At 36.8% G+C, this 20,945-nt stretch overlaps 1 protein-coding gene across 10 annotated transcripts in view; it reads left to right on the top strand.

Moving 5' to 3' along the window:
- The window catches only part of EML1 (EMAP like 1), a 121,215-nt gene extending 101,049 nt beyond the window's left edge, over positions 1–20,166 (top strand). For all 10 annotated transcript variants that reach the window (XM_085061395.1, XM_085061402.1, XM_085061397.1 and 7 more), the window contains 14 exons: positions 1,549–1,659; positions 3,528–3,623; positions 4,133–4,267; positions 5,735–5,834; positions 7,980–8,134; positions 9,385–9,510; positions 9,774–9,905; positions 11,220–11,287; positions 12,840–12,928; positions 13,450–13,547; positions 13,674–13,761; positions 13,949–14,044; positions 18,197–18,327; positions 18,613–20,166. In XM_085061395.1, coding sequence (XP_084917521.1) covers positions 1,549–1,659; positions 3,528–3,623; positions 4,133–4,267; positions 5,735–5,834; positions 7,980–8,134; positions 9,385–9,510; positions 9,774–9,905; positions 11,220–11,287; positions 12,840–12,928; positions 13,450–13,547; positions 13,674–13,761; positions 13,949–14,044; positions 18,197–18,327; positions 18,613–18,738 — 1,551 coding nt within the window. In that variant the 3' untranslated portion in view covers positions 18,739–20,166. The remainder of the gene's footprint in view (positions 1–1,548; positions 1,660–3,527; positions 3,624–4,132; positions 4,268–5,734; positions 5,835–7,979; positions 8,135–9,384; positions 9,511–9,773; positions 9,906–11,219; positions 11,288–12,839; positions 12,929–13,449; positions 13,548–13,673; positions 13,762–13,948; positions 14,045–18,196; positions 18,328–18,612) is intronic.
- The last annotated feature ends 779 nt before the right edge of the window (positions 20,167–20,945 follow it).

Raw genomic sequence — 20,945 nt, 5'->3', positions numbered from 1 at the left:
ACTGGATTATCAATATGCTGACTTCTTAGAGTGTCATGATTTAACCCGAGTCAGCAATTAAGTACCACACAGCCACTCATCCACCCCCCATACCCCTCAGTGGGATGGGGAGGAGGACTGAAAAAGTATAAACTTTTTCAGTGGTTTGCAATAATAACAGTTGTTATTATTATTGCATTTTAATTAAATAATAATAGCAACAATAAAAACAACAAAAGGAGATAAATAAGACCCAGGAAGAAGTGATGTACAATACAATGTCTCATCACCCATGCCAAGCTCATCCCACAGCAGCAACTGACCTTTCCAGGCCAACTCCATGGTTTATGTACTGGGCGTGATGTTCTGTGGTACAGAATATCCCTTTGGCCAGTTTGGATCAGCTGTCCTGGCCATGCTCCTTCCTTGCTTCATGTGCTGCTCCTCACTGTCAGAGCATGGGAAACTGAAAAGTCCTTGACTTAGGGTAAGCACTACTCAGCAACAGCCAAAACATCTGTGTTATCCACGTTATTCTCATACTGAATCCAAAACACAGCACTGCACCAGCTACTTGAAAGAAAATTAACTCTATCCCAGTCAAAACGAGGACAGTGAAAAAGTAATGAAATCCCAGTTATGCAACAGAAGTTTTATATAATGGTAACTTAGTTGAGTAATATATACTATTATTTTTTTTCTTCGTAACCACAATTATTTACCATTGGATTTGTGAAATAAAATCTAAATGTTTGAAGTCTGTTCTTGAGAAGAATGAGGTATATAGGTATATAAAAGCCATTTATGTAACTGAGGTACTCTTGTGGCCTTGGAGTTTTTTTATATATTTGTTAATGTTAAAGGACACTTTCGTTACTGTCGAGCTAGAAAGACTCCACCGCAAGTGCTTCCCGGGGCTGCCCCCTGGTGGCTCGGGGCGGTATGGCGGGGCTCCCGGAGCCAAAGGCAGAGGGGAGGGGTGGACGGAAGGAACACCATGGAGCTCTCAGCTCTCCACGGAGTTGATCTGGGGCCAGGATATATATCTGGAATTTTATTTACAAAAAGCAATGTCATTCTGATTACGGTTGTAAAGAAGAGTTTGAAGATAACGTTCTTTTCCCCAGCCATTTTTATGATGTTGAAATGAATTATATATTAGAAGTTCCTAAGCTCCTTTTCACACTTGCTGTTTTCTGTTTATCAGAGTTATCTTAGTACAGTTTAAACTGTTCCTGGGCCTACCAGTAAGTCCCATGTCACAAAGTTACCAACAGTTATCACTTCATGACCAGTATCTCAGTGGCCATGAACTTCAGTGAACAGAGATCAGTGAGACCTGAAGTGCTGTACACTCTGGATAGTCAGCTCCAGATATTGGTCCTAGGCACAGTGACCAGCAAACTATCTGTAGTGTATCTTACATGGGCGACTCCAGAGAAGTTCTGATAATTTTCATACCTTCAGTTGTGGTAATTCTTTTTTTCAGATGCATTCTCTTTTTTTTTAAATCCTGATGGGTTTTTGCCATCATTGTTTGAGTTGATTTTTTCTGTGTCTGCATTACAGCAATTGCCACCACACGTGCGTGTCTGGGATTCTGTAACTCTGAATACGCTGCATGTCATCGGAATGGGCTTCTTTGACCGAGCTGTCACTTGCATTGCTTTTTCTAAATCTGTAAGTAAAGTAAATTAATAGACCTGTAAAGGCTGTTTGTTGAAAAGGGCTTTGAAATCTTTCAAATGTAGGTGACCAAAACAAACTTCCAAACTGTTTCTTCTCCATCTTTATAGGAGGAAAACTTGCAGCCTAATTGTTTCCAGCAGTTTAGGTTGCTGTTGAAGTTAACAATATCTCATCCATCTCAGACATCTACCATATGCTTAAAATAAACTGCAATTAATTTCTTCAGCAGTTGCAAAAATACTTATGTACTTGAAATTTCAGCATCCCTATTTTTCTTGAGTCATCCTATTCTGTTTCTCCCTGCATAAGAAATTTACTCTCTCTGCATCTTTTAACCTTCTCACTGTGTCTAAAATGATTGACAAAAGACTTTTAAAAAATGGCACAGTTGTTTCTGTGGTTGTGTCTGACACGTATTGTGGGCCTGATTCATCAGGAAAACAACCAAAAGAATCAAAATCTTTTGCCTAAAAGCAGCTAAGGCATATGGATAAAGGATTGTAAAAAAGTAGAATCCTGCTGTTTGCCTCTTGGCACCATGCGCTGAGCTCTAATCGGTCAGAGAGATAAAGAAAAAATATATATATGCTGATATAGGCAGCATCTAAGTTCCATATAAAATTTGAGTCTGTGACCTGACTCATGCAAGTCTCAAAGCCCTCTGTGTACAGCAGAATCTATAAGAAGTGTATGTGGTGGTGTCTGGTTTTCTTGACAGCATTTTTAGATAGGAGAGGACTAAATGCGGTATTCCCTAGGCAAAATGTACTTCAGTGAAAGTTTCTGCAAAGACTTGAAATCCATTGATGACTGTGTTTATAGAAAGTAGAAAAGAGGGGAGTGTATTGGGAGGTCTAGTTAAGAATTCAAAGGCAAAAGCTAACACAGTTCAACATCACCTTTGAAGGATAAATGAAAAGGAATAGCAAACAAATGCTGTGTAAATAGCCCCCTGGGCAGGGTGCATAGTAACAGAGGAGCACTATTGAAATTTGCCAGAAAAAAGCAAGTATTGAATATGCTTGCTTTGTGATTTTGGTCACAATTTGGCCTGTTCTGAACATCACTTCCCATTCTGTAGCAGTACTTCTCTCACTTCAGACAGCCCTCTCTTCAGGTTTCTTAGTCCTGTCTCTGCCCCACCTCGTGGGTTGCCTTGGCACAGTCGTTTCTGTAGTTGTGTCTGACGTGTATTGTCAGCCTGATTCATCAGGAAAACAACCAACTTCACCTGTAAAAAGACACATCAGAAAAATGGGTACCAATGGAGAAGGTCTAGGAAATATGATGCATGAAGAAAGACTAAAAGCACTAGGGTAATTAAGATTAGAAAGGGTGATAAAAGTCATAACTCTAAAAGAGACACCTGTCAGGAATAATTTGTTTTCTAATTCTTTACTACGTTCTCTGATTTTGATCCGTTATACCAACGTGAAGAATAAAATTGTTTCCTGTGTCAACAGATATCTGAGAAGAAATAATTAGTTTGAATTGCAAAGAAAGAAATCCAGTATAATTATCAAAAGAAGCTTTATTAAGAAAGTAGATAATGATGTGTAGATAATTTTCCATTGTAATTTCCACCACTGAATATTTCTAAAGAGATACCTACCACATTCCTGACATTTGTCTGCAGCTTGCAAAAGTTCCTCTTCTAGATCCCTTTTTAACCTTTCTTTTCAATGACCCTATAAATTATTATATTTTATGGAGATCTAACTAGAAGTATAGCAGTTGTAATGTAAGTATGTATAAATATTCCCACTTACACATAAATATTTAATTTTTTTCGATGTGTATTTATATGTTCCTCAATTTTGTTTGGGTGATGCATTAGTATTTCCCATGTTTTGCCTCAGAATGGAGGAAGTAGCCTGTGCTCTGTGGATGACTCCAACGACCACGTGCTTTCAGTGTGGGACTGGCAGAAAGAAGAAAAGCTGGCAGATGTCAAGGTGTTGCAATAAGATATTTTGTACTACTTGCTCGTATGTAGATCTGGTTTCTTGTAATAAAATGTCTTTCTGTATTTAACTTTTTGTGCCTTTTTAACGCTTTCACTGTATAAAAGGCAAGGAACATGGAAGAAAGGGAATGTTGTCTCTCTGTTGAGATTGTCCAAATCTGGATTTTTAAAAATTTTGCTATTATTTTCATTCAAGAATTGATTGGAAAATTCTAGGCAACAATGATAGGAGAGTGTGCAGGAAAAATGTCCTAAACTAATCTTTTGTGCATAACTTCTCATTATCTGCATGGTTTTGAAGGATACATTTTGATACTATCTTAAAAAGGCATAAAATCTTTTGACTTCAAAGTATTCCAGGCAATACTAGTAAATTAATAGCTCAGAATTTTTCTTATGTCAGAAGTATCAGTTTATCTAACCAGAGAACCATGTAATATTGTTTTCTTTCCTTTACATTTTAGATTTTGATACAATGTTTTTCTTTTTCCTTCCAAGTGCTCTAATGAGGCTGTATTTGCTGCAGATTTTCACCCTACTGATACAAATATAATAGTCACTTGTGGAAAATCACACCTTTATTTTTGGACACTAGAAGGGAATTCCCTTATTAAAAAGCAAGGATTATTTGAGGTAAAATAAAATATTTCTCTAATTTTATGTTTGTAATAGTGGTACAGTCATACTGGGTTAATAAGGTTTGAGTAAATCAAAACAAGTGATTATTATTAAACTTGAAATGTTGCAGAAGCTCAGTTGGCATTCATGGTATGACACAGAGAACTTTTCCATGGATAAAACTTCCCCATTGAAGTTCTGAAATGCAATTACCATATTGTTCCTTGTGTTCTCTTGCCTATATTCCTTTTGATACATACATCCACCCTCCCACCCCATGACCTGTCCAAAATAAAATTACCTTAAAACTCTCTATGATTACCTCAGGTTAAAAAAAAACAAAACCAAAACAAAACAGAGAAAGTGATGGAGGAGATATTTATTTTGTCAGAGGAGAGACCCCATAAAAATACATCTGTATGAATTTTCTTCTCTTTTCCTCTGTTCTGCTCAGACACATGTACATATGTTGTTCAGATACAGATTGAGCTGGCCACTGCTTGGTAAATACAATTTTCATTTCAAGGTTTTGTTTTGGTTTTGTTCTTGAATATAGACTAAGTTGTACAGCAGTTGTATGCACGACTGAGGGATGTTTGCTGTGACTGCTGATAACTCCAGTAGGCCCTAGTTAACTGCTTGTGGAGTCGTGGCCCCCAAGTAGAGTTAAAACAACTGTTTGCAGTGCCAGTTAATATACTTTGTGGGAAATAGGAGGCAATGCTGAGAGAATGCATTTAAATTTTGTTACATTTTATTTCTCATGTATTTTTAATGGATTTTTCTCTAAGTTCTGGCTCTGTTGGTCTTGATGATTTTTGGAGCTGGAAAAGGGTGGTGGCCCTAGTTGAGAGCAGCTCTTATTTTGGGGGAGAAAGAGGTCATACACATAGGTTGTCAACAGGGAATGTATAATGTCATTAAAAGCTACCTGTGAATTTTTTGTTCCCTTATACATTTAATTGTTTTGTTGCAGTCAGTGTCTTAAGTGCAGGGGTTTCATTACTGAACCTTGGGCTTCTTTCAAGGGATGATTCCTTAATTCTTACGCTATGGCCAAACTCTCTAATAATATTTTTTTTTCTCCTAGAAACTTTGGCTTTAAAAATTATAATAATAAAGCTTGTTTGAAACTTTGGCCATTTCTAAATACTCAAAGTCCTTGGCATTCTGCAGTAGTTGGGGGATTTGGTTTATCTCAGAACATTCCTGGTCATGTGTTATGTGTTGGCAGACCTTCTTACTCACTCTGTCCCCACTTTGCAATTAAAGGGTGCAGGATTGGGCCACAAACCTCAGCTGATGCATCTTCTGCCCTTGCACAGATTATTCTGTTTAGACTGTAGGAATATGTTTAACTCTTGTGTAGATATTTAAGTAACAATAGATTTGTAAAAGACTAAACTAAATTACTCAAATGCATAAAGTTAAAATCAATGGGTTGTGTGTCGCTGTGAGTGTATATTTTTCATAACCATGCAGAAACAAGAGAAGCCAAAGTTTGTCCTGTGTGTGACCTTTTCTGAAAATGGTGATACTATTACAGGAGACTCAAGTGGAAACATTTTGGTTTGGGGGAAAGGTAAGATAAAATTTCACTATTAACATCAATCTTTAATATTAAAGACTGTGTGTGTAGACTTGAGTGTAGACCTTCATTTTAAGAAGAATAAATTTTGTTTTATCTTGAGCTCTTTCCCAAGACCAATCCAGCAGATTGTGCCTAGATTATTTTCTACAAGAAGCTAAAGACTATCTGTATCTAACTGCTAGACCACAAAACTCTATTGAATGTGTTCCCTATGGTCATATACTGAATCACAGAGCTATGCCAGTATGAGGGGCTTTTACTGATTTAAGAGATGCCAGGAAAAGTTCTTTCTTTAATCATTGGGCTAGAAAGAAACATTGTTAATGTAATTGATGATTTCCAGTCTCCTATACTGTCCCTCTCTACTGTTTGCAGAAATTATGCCTCTTGACACACGCTTTTAAAAAGACAACAAATAGCAATATTTGTTTTCCTAAGAAGTCAAGCTAAAATGTATTCATATCTAATTGAATTCCTCAGCTTTATTTCAGAGGAACAGATGGATAGGAGTAACTTCTTAGAAAGCATTTTCTAGTAAGAAGAGACTTTTTTTTAAGCAGCAGAAGGCAATGCCTGCCGGAGGGCAAACAGCAGCAACATCCTAAACGTTTACTTAGTGCCTGAGATGCCATGCATAGGAATAAGGAGAATCCCTTGAAGGAGGCCTTATTAGTAAAGGAAGAAGGGATGTGGATGACAGCTTTTCCTAATTTACTCAGTGCTTTCTCCCAAAGTACTCAAAGGGATAAGACCCCAAAAAGAACACCGTGAATCTGTTACACAGTTGAGCCTTACTGAGCTGTATTTACAGACTTCTTTTTCAACCAAGGACTGTCAGCTAATTATCTCCTTGTGCTTTTGACCACTACACTGCTGTTGAGGACAGGGGTAGATATGGTGTTTGTAACTTGGCTTCTCATTTATTTTCCTTTCCTTTTTCCTATGGTAATTTAAGCAAGACACTACAACACTTTCCCTTCTACACTGACTTTAGAAATTCCATAGTCCCATGTCCCTGTTCTTCGTTGTTATTTTGGACTGCCAACAGACAAGGGAGACAGTGGCAGCTGCTGGCATGGCAGTGGCAGTGCACTGCTCAGGGGCCAGTTTGCCATTATGCTGGTAGACTAATTTCTGCCTTGACTGCAAGCAGCCTCTTCTGCCCTTTTCTCCCAGAAATAAAGGCGAATTCTCAGTGTGGTCAAGATCTCCTCACCTTCTGCCAGCTCTTTAGGGTTGGACAAAAATGTTTTTCTTGTTTTTCTATCTCAGTTCAGTGTGCTTTGTATGTCTTCACTACTTTTGACTCAGAGCTCTATGTGCAAGAGGGGGCTGCTTCCCCCAGGTCAGAGAACCCTTAGCAAAAACTTGTCTTAATGGAAATCAGTTGTACCTGATACATTATATCCATAGATGTGGATGAAGTGAAAGGCAATTGTTTTTCCAACTTGCATCAGCCCCTCACTTTCGCTAAATATCATGTTTGTCAAGCTTTCATGCAAGGTGCACATTTCAGTAATAGAACCACTAGTAATCATTTATTTTTATTTCATAATAGTAATGGTTCATCTTATTAGAGATACTTAATCTAATGTAGTTGGTTTGAAGGCGTTGAGTCTAAGGAGGTACTTGAACAAGCCAAGTTCATCAATAAAGAAGTACAGGCTCCTTTGCAGAGTGATCAGCACATTCTGCCAGATATATGAGGACCTCTAGCTTAGTCAGATTTTGGTACAAGTTCAGTGACTGGAGGCTGTGGAATATCTTTGGAGGACAAAAGTGACTGAGTTATGGTTTCTTTGCTGATAAGTTATGTAGTGCTACTGCAGGTCAAATGTGATGTCAAATTATTTTGCTTAAACCCCCATGAAAGGTTTAAATGAACCTATTTTACTTTGTCCTTGACTTGGACCGAAAATAAAATATTTTTGTTTTTGAGATGGGGGGAATATCTTGCAAGATGTACTAATTCAGCTGCTTCTGTGGGTCTGTATTTTGGTCCAGCACTCCTTGCCCACTGTTACTATTGTTTAGATGCAATCCTTGACAGACAGTAGAGAAATGGAGAGAAAAATGGGGGGAAAGAAGCTATGAAGCTGAATACTTCAGTAGTAATGTCTTTCTCCTTCTCTTCAGGTACCAACAGAATAAGCCATGCAGTTCAAGGAGCACACGAGGGTGGAATATTTGCACTGTGTATGCTGAGAGATGGCACATTGGTATCAGGAGGTGGGAAAGATCGAAAGCTAATATCTTGGAATGGAAATTACCAAAAAATCCACAAAACTGAGGTGATATGACCTATCTTGAAATTATGCTGCTACTTAAAATGAAATTCTGTTGTCTTCTGAGCACAGCTTTTTTCATGAATTTTTTTTCATATGAATGTGTATTCTGTGGCAATGCAAAGCAATGGTAAAATACAGTATTTTCGTATGCTGAGTTGGAAGGCACCCATCAGGATCATTGAATCCAACTCCTGGCCCTGCAAAGGACACCTCAATTTTGAGTTACCAGGTCATTTCTGGGATTCACTATTCATTAACATAATACTTCCTTTATAAGTTCTATGGTAACTGGAAAACAAATTTTGTGTTCATCTCTTTCCATATTATTTCTTCCTTTCTTTGCATTTAATAATGTGAGGTAATGTTTAACTTCAGAATATTACAGTCTTAAAATGGTTTTCCTCTTTCCCAAAATGATGTGAGGATTTTTTGAGGGTTTTAATACTTAAAGTTTTTCATTAATTTCTTGGCTGGTGTTGTTTTTTGAATATAATTTAAACAAAAATTGAAAATTAATCCAGTTGCTATGTAGGAATTTAGAAGATTAAAGCAGAATTTGGACAGAACTACTATGACTGCACGCTGAATGTAAAAGAATAAGCATAAAATTCTGAGGAAAGGCTTCAACTCTACTATATAATACCAAACTGTATATTATATTATATTATAATAATATTAAATGTTGTTAATATATATGCAACTGGAATGGCATATCTGTTTTCGTAATTCAGTTTTTAACACAGCACAAGGGACATGCTTGCTGTGCTGTTTCTAACTGTGGTGTCCTTCTTTTTCTCTTATTTGTTCATACTCTAGTATTCCTTGTTATTTTACATCTTCCCTTGAACTTTATTTTGGAGATTTGCACTGGCTTTTTCAGAACCTAGGCTGCAGCTAAAGAAACACTCATTGCAAGAAAGTGCTCTGAGTAGAAATGCTTAGTCTGATATGCCAGCTGCAATTAAATACTATTGAATTAACACAGCATGAAAGAACCTTTTGTGTTTCTTGAAATATTTGGTTTATCTGAGTATTCTGTAGATAAGGATGTTTTGTCTTGCAGTGTTATAGAAGTTACTGAGCAGATGCAAGTTGTTACAAAGTTTTGCAAGTCAGGCACATATATTAATTTGTTTCATTTCTTCACTGTGAAATGTTTATTAAAACACATTTACTAGGACACATGTCTTTAAAAATGTCAGTACCTGACAAACTGTCTGATTTATCTGTCCTTTTGTCTGTTATCACCACAGATTCCAGAGCAGTTTGGTCCAATAAGAACAGTAGCTGAGGGAAAAGGGGATGTTGTATTAATAGGAACCACCAGAAACTTCGTCCTACAGGGCACACTGTCAGGAGATTTTTTTCCAATTACCCAGGTGAGCTGGGTTTCCTTACAAGAACACTTTCTAAGTGTGTAATAGCAGTAAGGTACTGCTGAAAGTTGTTTCATAAATATGCATCTATTTGATTTATTATTACAATACTTTTGGCAATAAGAATCATTATAAATATGTATCTATCTGGAGCTAACATATTTTTCGAATGTTTGAATATATAATTTGGTCATTTTAATGCTGTTTAAACATGTTTGGTTTTGATGGCCTGTCCTTTTTGTCAAAAACCATCTCTGCTTGTGTAGGGTCACACTGATGAGCTTTGGGGACTTGCAGTCCATTCCTCTAAGCCTCAGTTCTTCACATGTGGACATGACAAACACATTACGCTCTGGGATGCAACCACTCACCATCCCATCTGGGACAAGATTATAGAGGTATAAATTTACTAAACACAACTCTTCTGTTATAGAAATTCTCTAGTCATTTTGGTTTTTGTTAAGATTATTGACTAAAAATATCTTGAAGTATTAACTTCAGGGGAAAAAAAATTCATGTTAACTTACTTTTGTCATAGAGATCGATGTAAAAGCTTTTTAATGTAGCTATTCTGAGTACAAGTTAGATTACAAGTTAGATTACTGTTGGAACCTCTGGTTTATTCAGTGGAATATCTTAGCACTTGCTCTGAAATTATACTTTAAAAAATTAGCAAATTTTCCTTTCTGGAGTACTGTAGTGTCTTAGAACACATGCACAGAAATCCTGGATCTCAACAATTCTCTTAAATTTCCTTTAGGGTTAGTAATTCTTTTAAATGAGTCATCTGCTTATAATTAAGAATATCCTTTTCACATAGCCTCTAGGGCTAGTAATTACCAATTACTAAAAATGTCAGCAGGTTTACTAAAACAGCTACAATGTGATGTTGTTTTAAAATACAGAAAACTAGGGATACAAGCATATCCATGAGATAGATCACCAAACTGGATTTTTTGCTTACATTTTAAAATTATATTTTAATGGTTTCAGGAAAAAAAAAAGAAGCTATTTATATTGGTATTTTCTGCCATAATCTGAAGAGTTCTGGAGCTCATTCTTTGTAACTGGACAAGTATTAGAACAAAAATGCTTACCTTCTTTTTTAGCCATATGTTTAAATTGCAAGAAAAACACTAGAATTTTACAGAGTAAAATGTTTTAAACTTGCATATCCAAGTAAGAAGCTCAGTGCATGCCTTTAATTTCCCACTGAGCTTCAGCTTGGCAGGTGCTGGAAAAAGGTGTTGGTGTGTGTGGGAGTTAGGCTTTACCACTCCTGCAAAGTGCCACATACCTTTGTTGAATAAGGTACTTGCTTGTCCTTTAGACTGTAGGTTAACTGCAGCTTTGATGTTTAATTCTGAGGTCAGCTCTGGTTTAAGAAGTTATTTTTATCTCTTCTTTCTTTGTGATTTGTTGAGAAGCTGCCATTGCCAATGTTACTGTTATGAAGTCTCTTGCCAAGTTATTTTTAGATAGTAAAGAAAAGAAGACAGTGGCCTTGTATAGAGGGAAAAAAAGTTAATTGGATAATATTTCAGTCAGTTAAAAATTCTTTTTTACCCCTCAAGTTTGTATTGAAAGAGAAAAAACAACCCAAAAAAATCAACAAGAGAGTTTTATTACATTCAAGAGGCAGACAGTTGAATTGTATTACAACTTGCAACTTGGACTGATAAAAAAGTGTACTTCTTTCTGAAACATTTCAGGATCCAGCACAGTCTTCAGGTTTTCATCCTTCAGCATCTGTTGTTGCAGTAGGGACACTGACTGGAAGGTAAGATGTGCAGAGCTACACCTTGGCCATCAACAAACACTGATTTTTCCAGCTCACATCCAAGTTCATGTTCTGGCTTTGCAGATGTATGCATGACACATCTGTGTTCCCTATTGATTTCTATTGAATGTCAGAGTGAACTTGATTTGTATTGCCTTAGTGCCTAGAAGCCCTAGGCTTGGGCCAGCACCCTGTGTTTGCTGAGTGTGCATGAAGAAAGAGATGGTTTCAGCCCTGTGAGAGTGACAGTCTGAGATCAGTGGGAGGAGGACATTTAGAGAGGACAGGAAGTCTAGGTTAGCTGTGAGACCAGGCGTGGGAGGTACTGTCACCACACCAGTGACCTAAATGTTAAGTCTTTGTGTCCACTGGGAAAAAGGAGAGGCTAAAGGAGGAGCCTGAGATAGTGAGTTCACTTTGTAGATGTGGAGAGAGATTTCCTCCGAGGTCTTTAGGGCTGCATGGAGGAAATCACATAGAAAAATTTTGTGTGTTGGAAAATGTAGCAAGTGGTTCATGATCCCTAATGCAGTGACAACAAGAGGCTCTAAAAAAATTTGGCAAATGTTCCCCTGTGCTAGACATAGTGTAAAAAGGCACAGTAAGAGACTTGTTCTGCTTGAAGAGTGTGAGGGGTAAACAAGGCAGAGGAAACTGAGGTGCAGGAGAGTATTTTACAGAGCAGGTTGAGCCCTTGGTCACATCAGTGGCAGCTGCTGGGTTTATCTGTGGTGTCTCTCATAGGAGGGACTGCCATTGCTTAACTTCATCCTCTCTGCTAATGTCACTTGAGGGCAGACTTGGCTGTTAGTAATGAAAACAGTTTCATTTCACTGAGAACATATAGGAAGCTTGTAGGTTATGAGGCAAGCTTATTTCAGGTTGTATATCAGTCCTAAATAAAGGATTTCCTTTTGTTACTGAATGTACTTTATTTACTAAATAAAGTAAAACAAAAGGAGAAGCTTTGAGAGGAATCTTTTCTTTGTCTTTAGTAATCTGATGGAAGTATTGAAATGCAAATTTTGTCTTTGTCCTTTCTATGTGTTTCCACAAATTATTATTTTGTTAATTTAAATTAATTATTAAACAACCAAAAATAATAAATTAATTCACTTTAAAGTTAATTAATTAATCTCTTTCTTTTATCAGAAGAGAAGGGTCCTGATTGTTCCTTGTATTTTTCCTTGCTTTAGGATTTAATGCAGGCATAAATTTAAACATCAACACAGTGTAGAGTAAGGTCATTAAAGATGAAAGGACATTACAAATAATGTTTACTTTATTCTAATGCATGACACATATTAAAACACACTAAAATCTGAAGATTGATATGGGAGTCAATGCCTGATCCTTTTTATGGTTAAAAAAGAAGGGAAAGAAACTATCCTTTTGTTAAAGGAAAAATAGACAAGACTGAGTAGCAGTTGCTGTTTTTCTCTTCTTGGTATAAAACTTATGCTATTTTGACAGAAGAAAAGTTGGTCAAGATTACAGTAGATTTAAATTCCTTATGGAATGATTTATTGGCCTCTCTCTGTGTTTACAACAGGTGGTTTGTGTTTGACACAGAAACAAAAGACTTGGTCACTGTACACACAGATGGAAACGAACAGCTGTCTGTAATGCGTTACTCACCAGGTTTGAGAGCATTTATTTGCTGGGGGACAAAAAAGGCGTTGAATTTTTTTATTGAATTAGGGGTTGGCTTGTTTTAAAATAATTCCCAGCTTGCCATACTGAAGTTGAAAATAAGTGTGCCATCAAACATTGGCAGGACTGTATGGGTGGTGTCTTAAACTCTGGTTTTCTTTTCCCTCTCTCTCCACTATGTTCAATATGGTTTCACTGTGAAGGAAGGAAAAAAAAAAGACTTAGCTCTGCAGGTTGTTGCAACTGGGTTAGCCCTAAATGGACTATAGCTGCTTCCGTAAATGTTATGTGTTTTTAACAGTAATATTTGCTTATATAAATTGTTATTTTGTAGTCTTGAAAGATATATCAATATGCTACTGAAAAATTAAAAATGGAATTTAATTTTTTCATTTTTCGGTTTCAAAGCCTTTAAGAACAGTTCCTCTTGTCTGTGACATACAAATGTTTCAAAATTAGCCTAAGTTGTTTCTTAAAGGAATAATTGCAGTTCACTTTTGTGTTTATAGATGGAAACTTCTTGGCAATAGGTTCCCATGACAACTGTATTTATATATATGGTGTAAGTGAAAATGGAAGAAAGTACACCAGAATTGGCAAATGTTCAGTAAGTAATCTTTTTTGCTCCTTGTTCAGTATTAACACCTTAAGTGTATTTTGTAGCACTGTGTTAATACTGTCACGCTGAGACATACTGTTAGTGCAGTTAATACAATATTTTTTCTCTTTGTAGGGTCATTCCAGCTTCATTACTCACCTGGATTGGTCTGTTAATTCACAGTATCTCGTGTCTAATTCAGGAGACTATGAAATCTTATACTGTGAGTAAGAATTATATTTAGTCCTTTTGTGCAAAGTTCAGGCAGTCTAACACAGATTTAAAATTTAAATGAGACCATATAACTGCCAAGATCAACCATATGTTTTAATTCATCTGGTGTAATCAGAAATCTATACAATTTGAGAATGAAAAATGTTGTTATGTGTTGGTTTTTTTTTCTTTTGTAGGGATCCCCTCTGCTTGTAAACAAGTTGTGAGTGTTGAAACAACTAGAGATATAGAATGGGCCACTTACACCTGTACTTTAGGATTCCATGTTTTTGGTAAGTGTATTTCCTCTTACAAGCTCTTACCATTCTTATTAACAAACACTTGGAATGCCAACTTTTGCTTATGAAACATGACTATTCATAATTCAGGGGAAAATACAGAACTTCTGTTATGCCATTTTTATTACAATCTGTCTTCTTATTTCAATCCAGAAAGACTCTGATTTAATATTCTTGCTAGCTTCAAGTACAAATATCAAATTACAGCATAAGTGGGAGATAAGGAAAAAATCACACACTGCCCTTTCTGTCACAGTAGAGCAGCTTCTCATCATTTTTAATTTAAAGTACCAGCTCTGTGGAATTGTCATATATTTAGGCAGCTAGTGGGTCAAATCCCCTTACCAGAACTGATTTCATTTGCTCTAGTTACTGTGCAAACACAAAATGGGTGATAGTCTCCCTCATTAAGAACTTACCATGTATTTTGATACAATCTGTAGCAATTAAATTGAGTGAAAGGAATTAAAGAAAAACATAACAAAATCGAATGGTTTGTTTCCATGGGACTTCTCTTTTGCCAGTTTTAAAGGTTCCACTTTTTCCAGTGTAGTCTGAAGCTTTGTACTCATTCTACAACGTGTGCAGAACTAGACAGATGGTTACAAACACTGAGTAAAAGAAGCTTCAAGTTTCTGAGTCTTCAAGAGAAAATAGGAGGCCAGAGCAGAGGTTCAGAGAAGAGTCTAGTATAGGATAAGTGGTAAACAAGGAAGATTTGCACCTGTGTTTCAAGTAGAATAGATGCAGTGATGTGTTTGAAGGCAGCCAGAAAGGCCATGTTTTCATTGCCTGAAGATGCTATGGCAGTAGCAGTATGCTGGCAAAACACATTCAAATTTTCTATTATTTAACTGACAAGCAGTGCTTGGATATCACTTGGATATCACAGCATGCAGATTCAGTAAGAGGAGGGAATCCTGGAAGATTGGCTGCATGTTGACATAATCTATTTTTTATTTAAGGGATGGAGGTCCTTATGGAACTATTAATGTGTTTCTGGTGTTTGACTACACCTGACATATAGCTACAGAGCTACAATGTCTTTGCGTTTAGCGTCACAGGTTCAGATACTCTGAGATACTAAATACTTCATGTGAGGTTTTCTTACTTTTAATTCAGTGTTGTTAGAATCTGGAGATGCTTTTGGTGCATAGAGAGTCAGAGGAGAGAGGCATGTCACACCTGAAAGGGATTTTCCCCATACCTTGCAACAGTTCAGCTTTTGGAGCCAGACCATAGGACAAAATAATCTACTGAGGGGTGAGGAGAAATGACACTGCTAAAGCTAAAGTGTTACAAAACCAAACACTTTTTAAAATATTTCTTTAAAACTTACTACAGCCTGATGAAAGCAGCAATTGCAGCATCCAGGATGTGAAGCTTCTAGTATATTGATTTTTCAGTAGCAACTGGCTGACTGAATCTAGGGATATTTTCTCCCTCTGGTAGAACTACATAAAAATCACAAACTATGCATAGCACCCACAGATCAGCATAACCAATGCAGGGAGAAAAAGAAACACTGGTTCATTAAACACCTGTCTTTGAGCATGGAACAGATTAGTCAGTCTGGAAGTGTTTAGAGATGATTCACTGAAAGTCAATAGCATGTAAAGAAGTGTGCTTGAGGGAGGATATTTTAGTGACACAAACATATAAATGTGAAGGAGCAAAGACTTTAAAACACTGATCTTCTCTTTCAAGAGCCATCTGCTGCTGGATACACATCCAAGGTATCAGTTCATAGCACATGCCCAGTTTTGAAAAAAAATAGTGTTTGAGGTGAAGGACAGGAACAGAAGAAATTGAAGATACTGTACAAAGCCTGACAACATTGAAAGCAAAGCAGAGCTTAGGCTGGTTGGGTTAAAAACTGACTAGAACACCGTAAATTGAATATTATGTTTGTTTGAATATATTTATTAATAGCATACATGATAAATCAGCATGTAAAGTTTGTAGGTGGCGTGAAGCTGCAGAATTAGAAAGTTTTCTTGAGAAATAGAGAAGTGACATGAAAAAAGGAAGGAATTCAACAGAGCCAAAAGAAGAGGCTCCATACTAGAATGGCAGGACCCACTTGTAGAAATGCAGAACAGATGAGAGCAGATCTGTACAGAAAGATCAGATTACTCTTGCATACAAACTGAACATGAGTCAACAGCATTATGCTGTTGTAGGAAAGGCAGACACATTAGTGGGATGTGTAATGAAAAGGATGCCATGGAAAATGTGAAGCAATCATTCATTTATCAGTATTTGCTTCAGTCACAGCTGGAATGGCTGCTTCCGGTTTTTGCACATTGGACCAACAGATAATGTGCTGACTAGCAAGAATAATTAATTATCCATCTAAATATTGTTCTGGGAGAAGAGATGTAATGAATGAATTTTAGAGAAGAGGAGAGAAAAAAAGCACGACATCAATCTTCAAACGAGAGAAAGGAAATGGTCTTTCACATGTTTGCAGAGGGTGGCAAAAAATAAGGACTACTTTTTCAGCAAGGGGATTCAATTTGCTTATTCATAAAAACTGATAGTGAGGCACTGGGATAAATTTTGAAAGAACAGAAAGATTCAAAGAAAACTTTGCTATTATCCTTTCCCCATTTCAAAATGGCAGTCTTGCTTCTTTAACCATTTCCTTCACAGGTTATTTCCAGCTTGTCATAGTGACCTCTTGGGAAGCTTCCTGCCTCTTTTCAGCTAGCATTTGATATTCATATAGCCTCCTTTTTGTCAAAGCAGATATTTAAAACAGCTTTTCTGTGTCTCTTTGTTCTGCACATTCATAATTCCACAAGTAGCAATGAAATTATCGTGTTTCTTCTTTGCAGTTTCTGTTTCTTTGGGCCTCTTTTACTATCCCTGATCTAGCAAAGAGGTGTTTCCACACACATCAGGAAAGTTAAGAGCAGTCTACAAATCAGACTTTGTATTTTATATACAGCAATTTGTAATTCCTTATAAAGACATGTAATCACCTCCTTGTAGTGAATTGCTGTGCAAAGATGCAAAGGCTGTATTTGGGAGGAATCACAGTGATTGAAGGACAGCTGTTCCCACAGTGCATGGCAAATGCCCACTGTGGTGTTAAAAGTATCCCAAAGAAGGAGGAACTAGAATGTGCCTGCAGGGAATTCTTTGGGGAGTAGCAGTTCTCACCCTGACCTGCAGCAGCACTGGAGGAGCAGCTGCACCCAAGTGAGCAGGGCTGCAGGGAGGTGCAGAGGGTGACAGGGACAGGCAGTGAAAATCACAGCATCAAGACAGGGCAGGGGTTTTGCCAAGTCATCATGGCTGAAGATGTCAGTGGTCTCTGAAAGCTTGGTGCCCTTTATGTTGAGTAGGGATTAGATAAAATCTAAATTAGAAAATCGTAACCAAAAAAAAGCCCACAGTACTGCATGTGGAGTCCTGAAATTTCAATAGCTGGGTGGATTTTAGTAAAATTGCAATTTATTACAGGCAAGTATTCGGAGGCTTTAAAGATGTGGTGCACAGATTTGGTCTTTGCACTGTTGACCTTGCAGTTTAATTTTAGAACCCACTCCATGCAAGAACAGCTAAGAGTATACAGTATGTGGGGAGAGAGGTACTTACAGTAGAACAAAAGCGTTTAAAAATTTATAGTAGGTTCAGTTTTTTTTTCAAGGGCTCTATCAATTAATAAATAATAATTTGAACTATATGATGTCTTGTTTCATAGGTTTTAGACTTTAGTAATATAAAGAAATGGCTTTTGGATCATACTATAGTCTAAAAAACATACCCACAAAGAAAGTGTGTTAGCTCATGCATAAGGAGAGGGGAAACTAAAAGCAGTAACTGTTACTTTTCCACATAACCATATGAAAATTCTTTCAGGCTCAGACACATGACTGCAATTCAGCAGAGTGCTTTTTTCAGAGTAAAAGCACTTTGCTGACTAGAGGGAATAAAGCATTTTTTAATGTGCTTGATTACCTATTAGGATCTGGACTTTAGCTACTATAGAAGTACACATTCTAACTCAGATGCAGTTATTTTTATTGTTTTTTTTTTCCTTAAACAAGTCATCCTTTATTAATATTTTAACAGAAACTTGGGCTGTCACTTTTATTTCCACGATAAACCCCTTTAATTAGTCCCTCTGTGTTTCAGGTGTATGGCCTGAAGGTTCAGATGGTACAGATATCAACGCTGTCTGTCGATCACATGGGAGAAAACTGCTATCAACAGGAGATGACTTTGGCAAAGTACATCTCTTCTCATATCCGTGCTCACAGTTTAGGGTAAGGTGTTTCCCAAAAATTTACTCTTGTAATTTGCACAAATGTGTTAAATGTTGTTTTCCTATGAACAAAAAAAAACCCCAAACACATCAAAACAGGAAGAATGGGAGTATTTATATATCTAAGGGATTTATTTAAGGTTGATTGAGATAGCAATTAAATTTAGAAGTTGATTTACTATTAAAATAAGAGAATGATGTGATGCCTTGGTTTCATTGTTGTATGAATGTTCTAACAAGATGCTTTTATAACAGCTGCTATTCTCACTAATATGGTGTTTTCTAGGCTCCAAGCCATGTGTACGGTGGACATAGTAGTCATGTAACTAATGTAGATTTTCTCTGTGAAGACACCCATCTCATCTCCACAGGAGGAAAGGACACAAGCATTATGCAGTGGCGAGTCATTTAAAGGAAACATCAGCATGAACACACACAGTTGAGTCGACCATGCACAGAACTTATGTATAAACTGTATATTTAAAACTTAACAGTATGTTTGCAGTTTAGCCTGGTCACTGTGATTTTTGTTTAAAAAATTCTTACAAACCTCAGGAAAATTAAGCCCTGTGCTGGTTACCTTACTCAGTCTAGTAATTTTTTTTTTCATTGTGTCACACCTTAAGAATGATCATTCTCTGTTGTACAATATACAATGCAGTACAAGTTTAATATAAGAAATGTGGCTTGACAGTTTGCAATACAGTGGTATCAGCAGAATGTGACTATCTTAAATGTTTTCTATAAACACTGCTAAACTGGTCACAAAAATGCCTTTCAAAGACTGTATATATGTGCTTATTTGTTTCACTATCTACACTTTGTACTGTATATCTACTTATTTAGAAAAATCTATGACAGTGTCAAGGTACTGAACTGTTTCTGCTGGAGGCTGTTGAATAGATACAAAAAGTATAAACTGCGATGTAAGATGCAAAAATTAATGTTCTAGACCTGAAAATGTGAATGCTGGTAAATTTGCATTCTCTTGGGAACAGCACACCATGGGTGTCACCCATGAGGAGTTGTGTTCCTTTTCCAGTGAATCAGCAGGCTTTGTCCCAGTTTGACCTGAATTTCTCAGCAGAGCTTACAGATGTCTGTGTGGTTCAGGTAGTCCATATGAGTTTAAATTAAAAATCTTTTTACTTGTATATGAACAGTTTCTTTTTGAAAACAAAACAATAAAGCTTGGCCACATCCCCCATCATTGGTTCATATATTTAACTAATATGTATATTAATCAGCATGATGCTATATTGTACATGTATAAGATTTTAGCAGTTCATAACAAATGGTAAGGCCATCTAGCTTTACTTTTTTATGCTTATGGATATTGTATATTTGTATTTTAAGACCAAGTAGACCAAGTCTAAAGATATCTTTTTAAGTGTACCATAAACCTGCAGAGGGTAAAGGAAGACTTGGAAGCCTACATGAAATATTAATGTGTAACTTCTGACCCCTGTGTTTTGTGCATGGATGGGTATTTATAGTATGAAATAAGATTGTGTTTTGCAATGAAGTAACAGTGGAGGTGGTATAAAATGGTTAAGAAGGCCTTATCAATGTTGATTGTGACACAGATTGAAATGTATTGTTTACTATGAGGAATGTATCTGAAGAATTTTAAAAGAGGAGTTCTAAGTGGACTCGAAAAAGGTAATATTAAAATTTTGCTTGTAACAGACAGTAAATGTTAAATCTCTGAACTCTAAAGCACTGGTTGTTTAGAGTGATTTAAATGAAATTAAATCAATAAATTTTGAAACTTTTTTATTACATCTCCAACCTCCTACACTGAAAGTGCAGGACACCAATAAACATGTATTAAAGTGAATTCTCAGTGCATTCTTCCTGTTTACTAAGGTATCTTTGTTTAATCATGATAGAGACAGTTTTTTACTTAACAGACATTTGTGATTTCTCGAGTAGAGAGGCATTTGGAAACATTCAGCAGTAAAATCTAGATTTTGGGGTACACAATTTAATGTGTGGCCATGAACCTGGGAACATAATAACATACCTAGACCTTGAAACTTCAGTTTTGCAGCAGGGAAGGATGCACCACATGTTGTCACCTACAAACTGCCTTGGTCATGCCTCCCAGTACACATCTCCTGTTTCTAGGTACTCAGCTGGTGGAATGTCATTCCACTGCTCAGAGTTATGCTCCTGGGAAGAGCTCCTGACAATTTCTGAGTTAGGAACTTGTCCTTAGGCATGACCTTTGAAGGCCACAGTTTCAGGGTGATTTTAACCTGATGTCACCTGGTACTGTCACTGAAGGCAGAGGTCTTGACCCCAGCTGGTTTCTCTGATCCCATGCAGCACCACAAGAGTTATTATGGCCATAAGGAGAACCTAGCCGGGACACAAATAATTCAGACAAAAAAACTGTTTCCTCAGTTTCCTCATCTGATCTAGCTGTGCAGCTGTGTGAGTTCTTGTACTGAGTTTATACAGAGAAAGGAGCAATGTGGAAAAATAAATGGCCAGAGGAGCACTGGAACAACTTCTTTTAAGAGTGATGTTAATCTTCCTCTGCTAGAAGTATGTGAACCTGTGGCAAAATACCCTTACCCTTTATTGGTTAATCTAGTCATAAGAGTTCTTAAC

The sequence above is a fragment of the Lichenostomus cassidix genome, chromosome 5, assembly GCF_008360975.1.
Source record: "Lichenostomus cassidix isolate B80296 chromosome 5, HeHo_3.0, whole genome shotgun sequence".
NCBI lineage: Eukaryota > Metazoa > Chordata > Aves > Passeriformes > Meliphagidae > Lichenostomus > Lichenostomus cassidix.
Note: the sequence above shows the minus strand (reverse complement) of the source record. Positions and strands in the feature narration are given on the sequence as shown.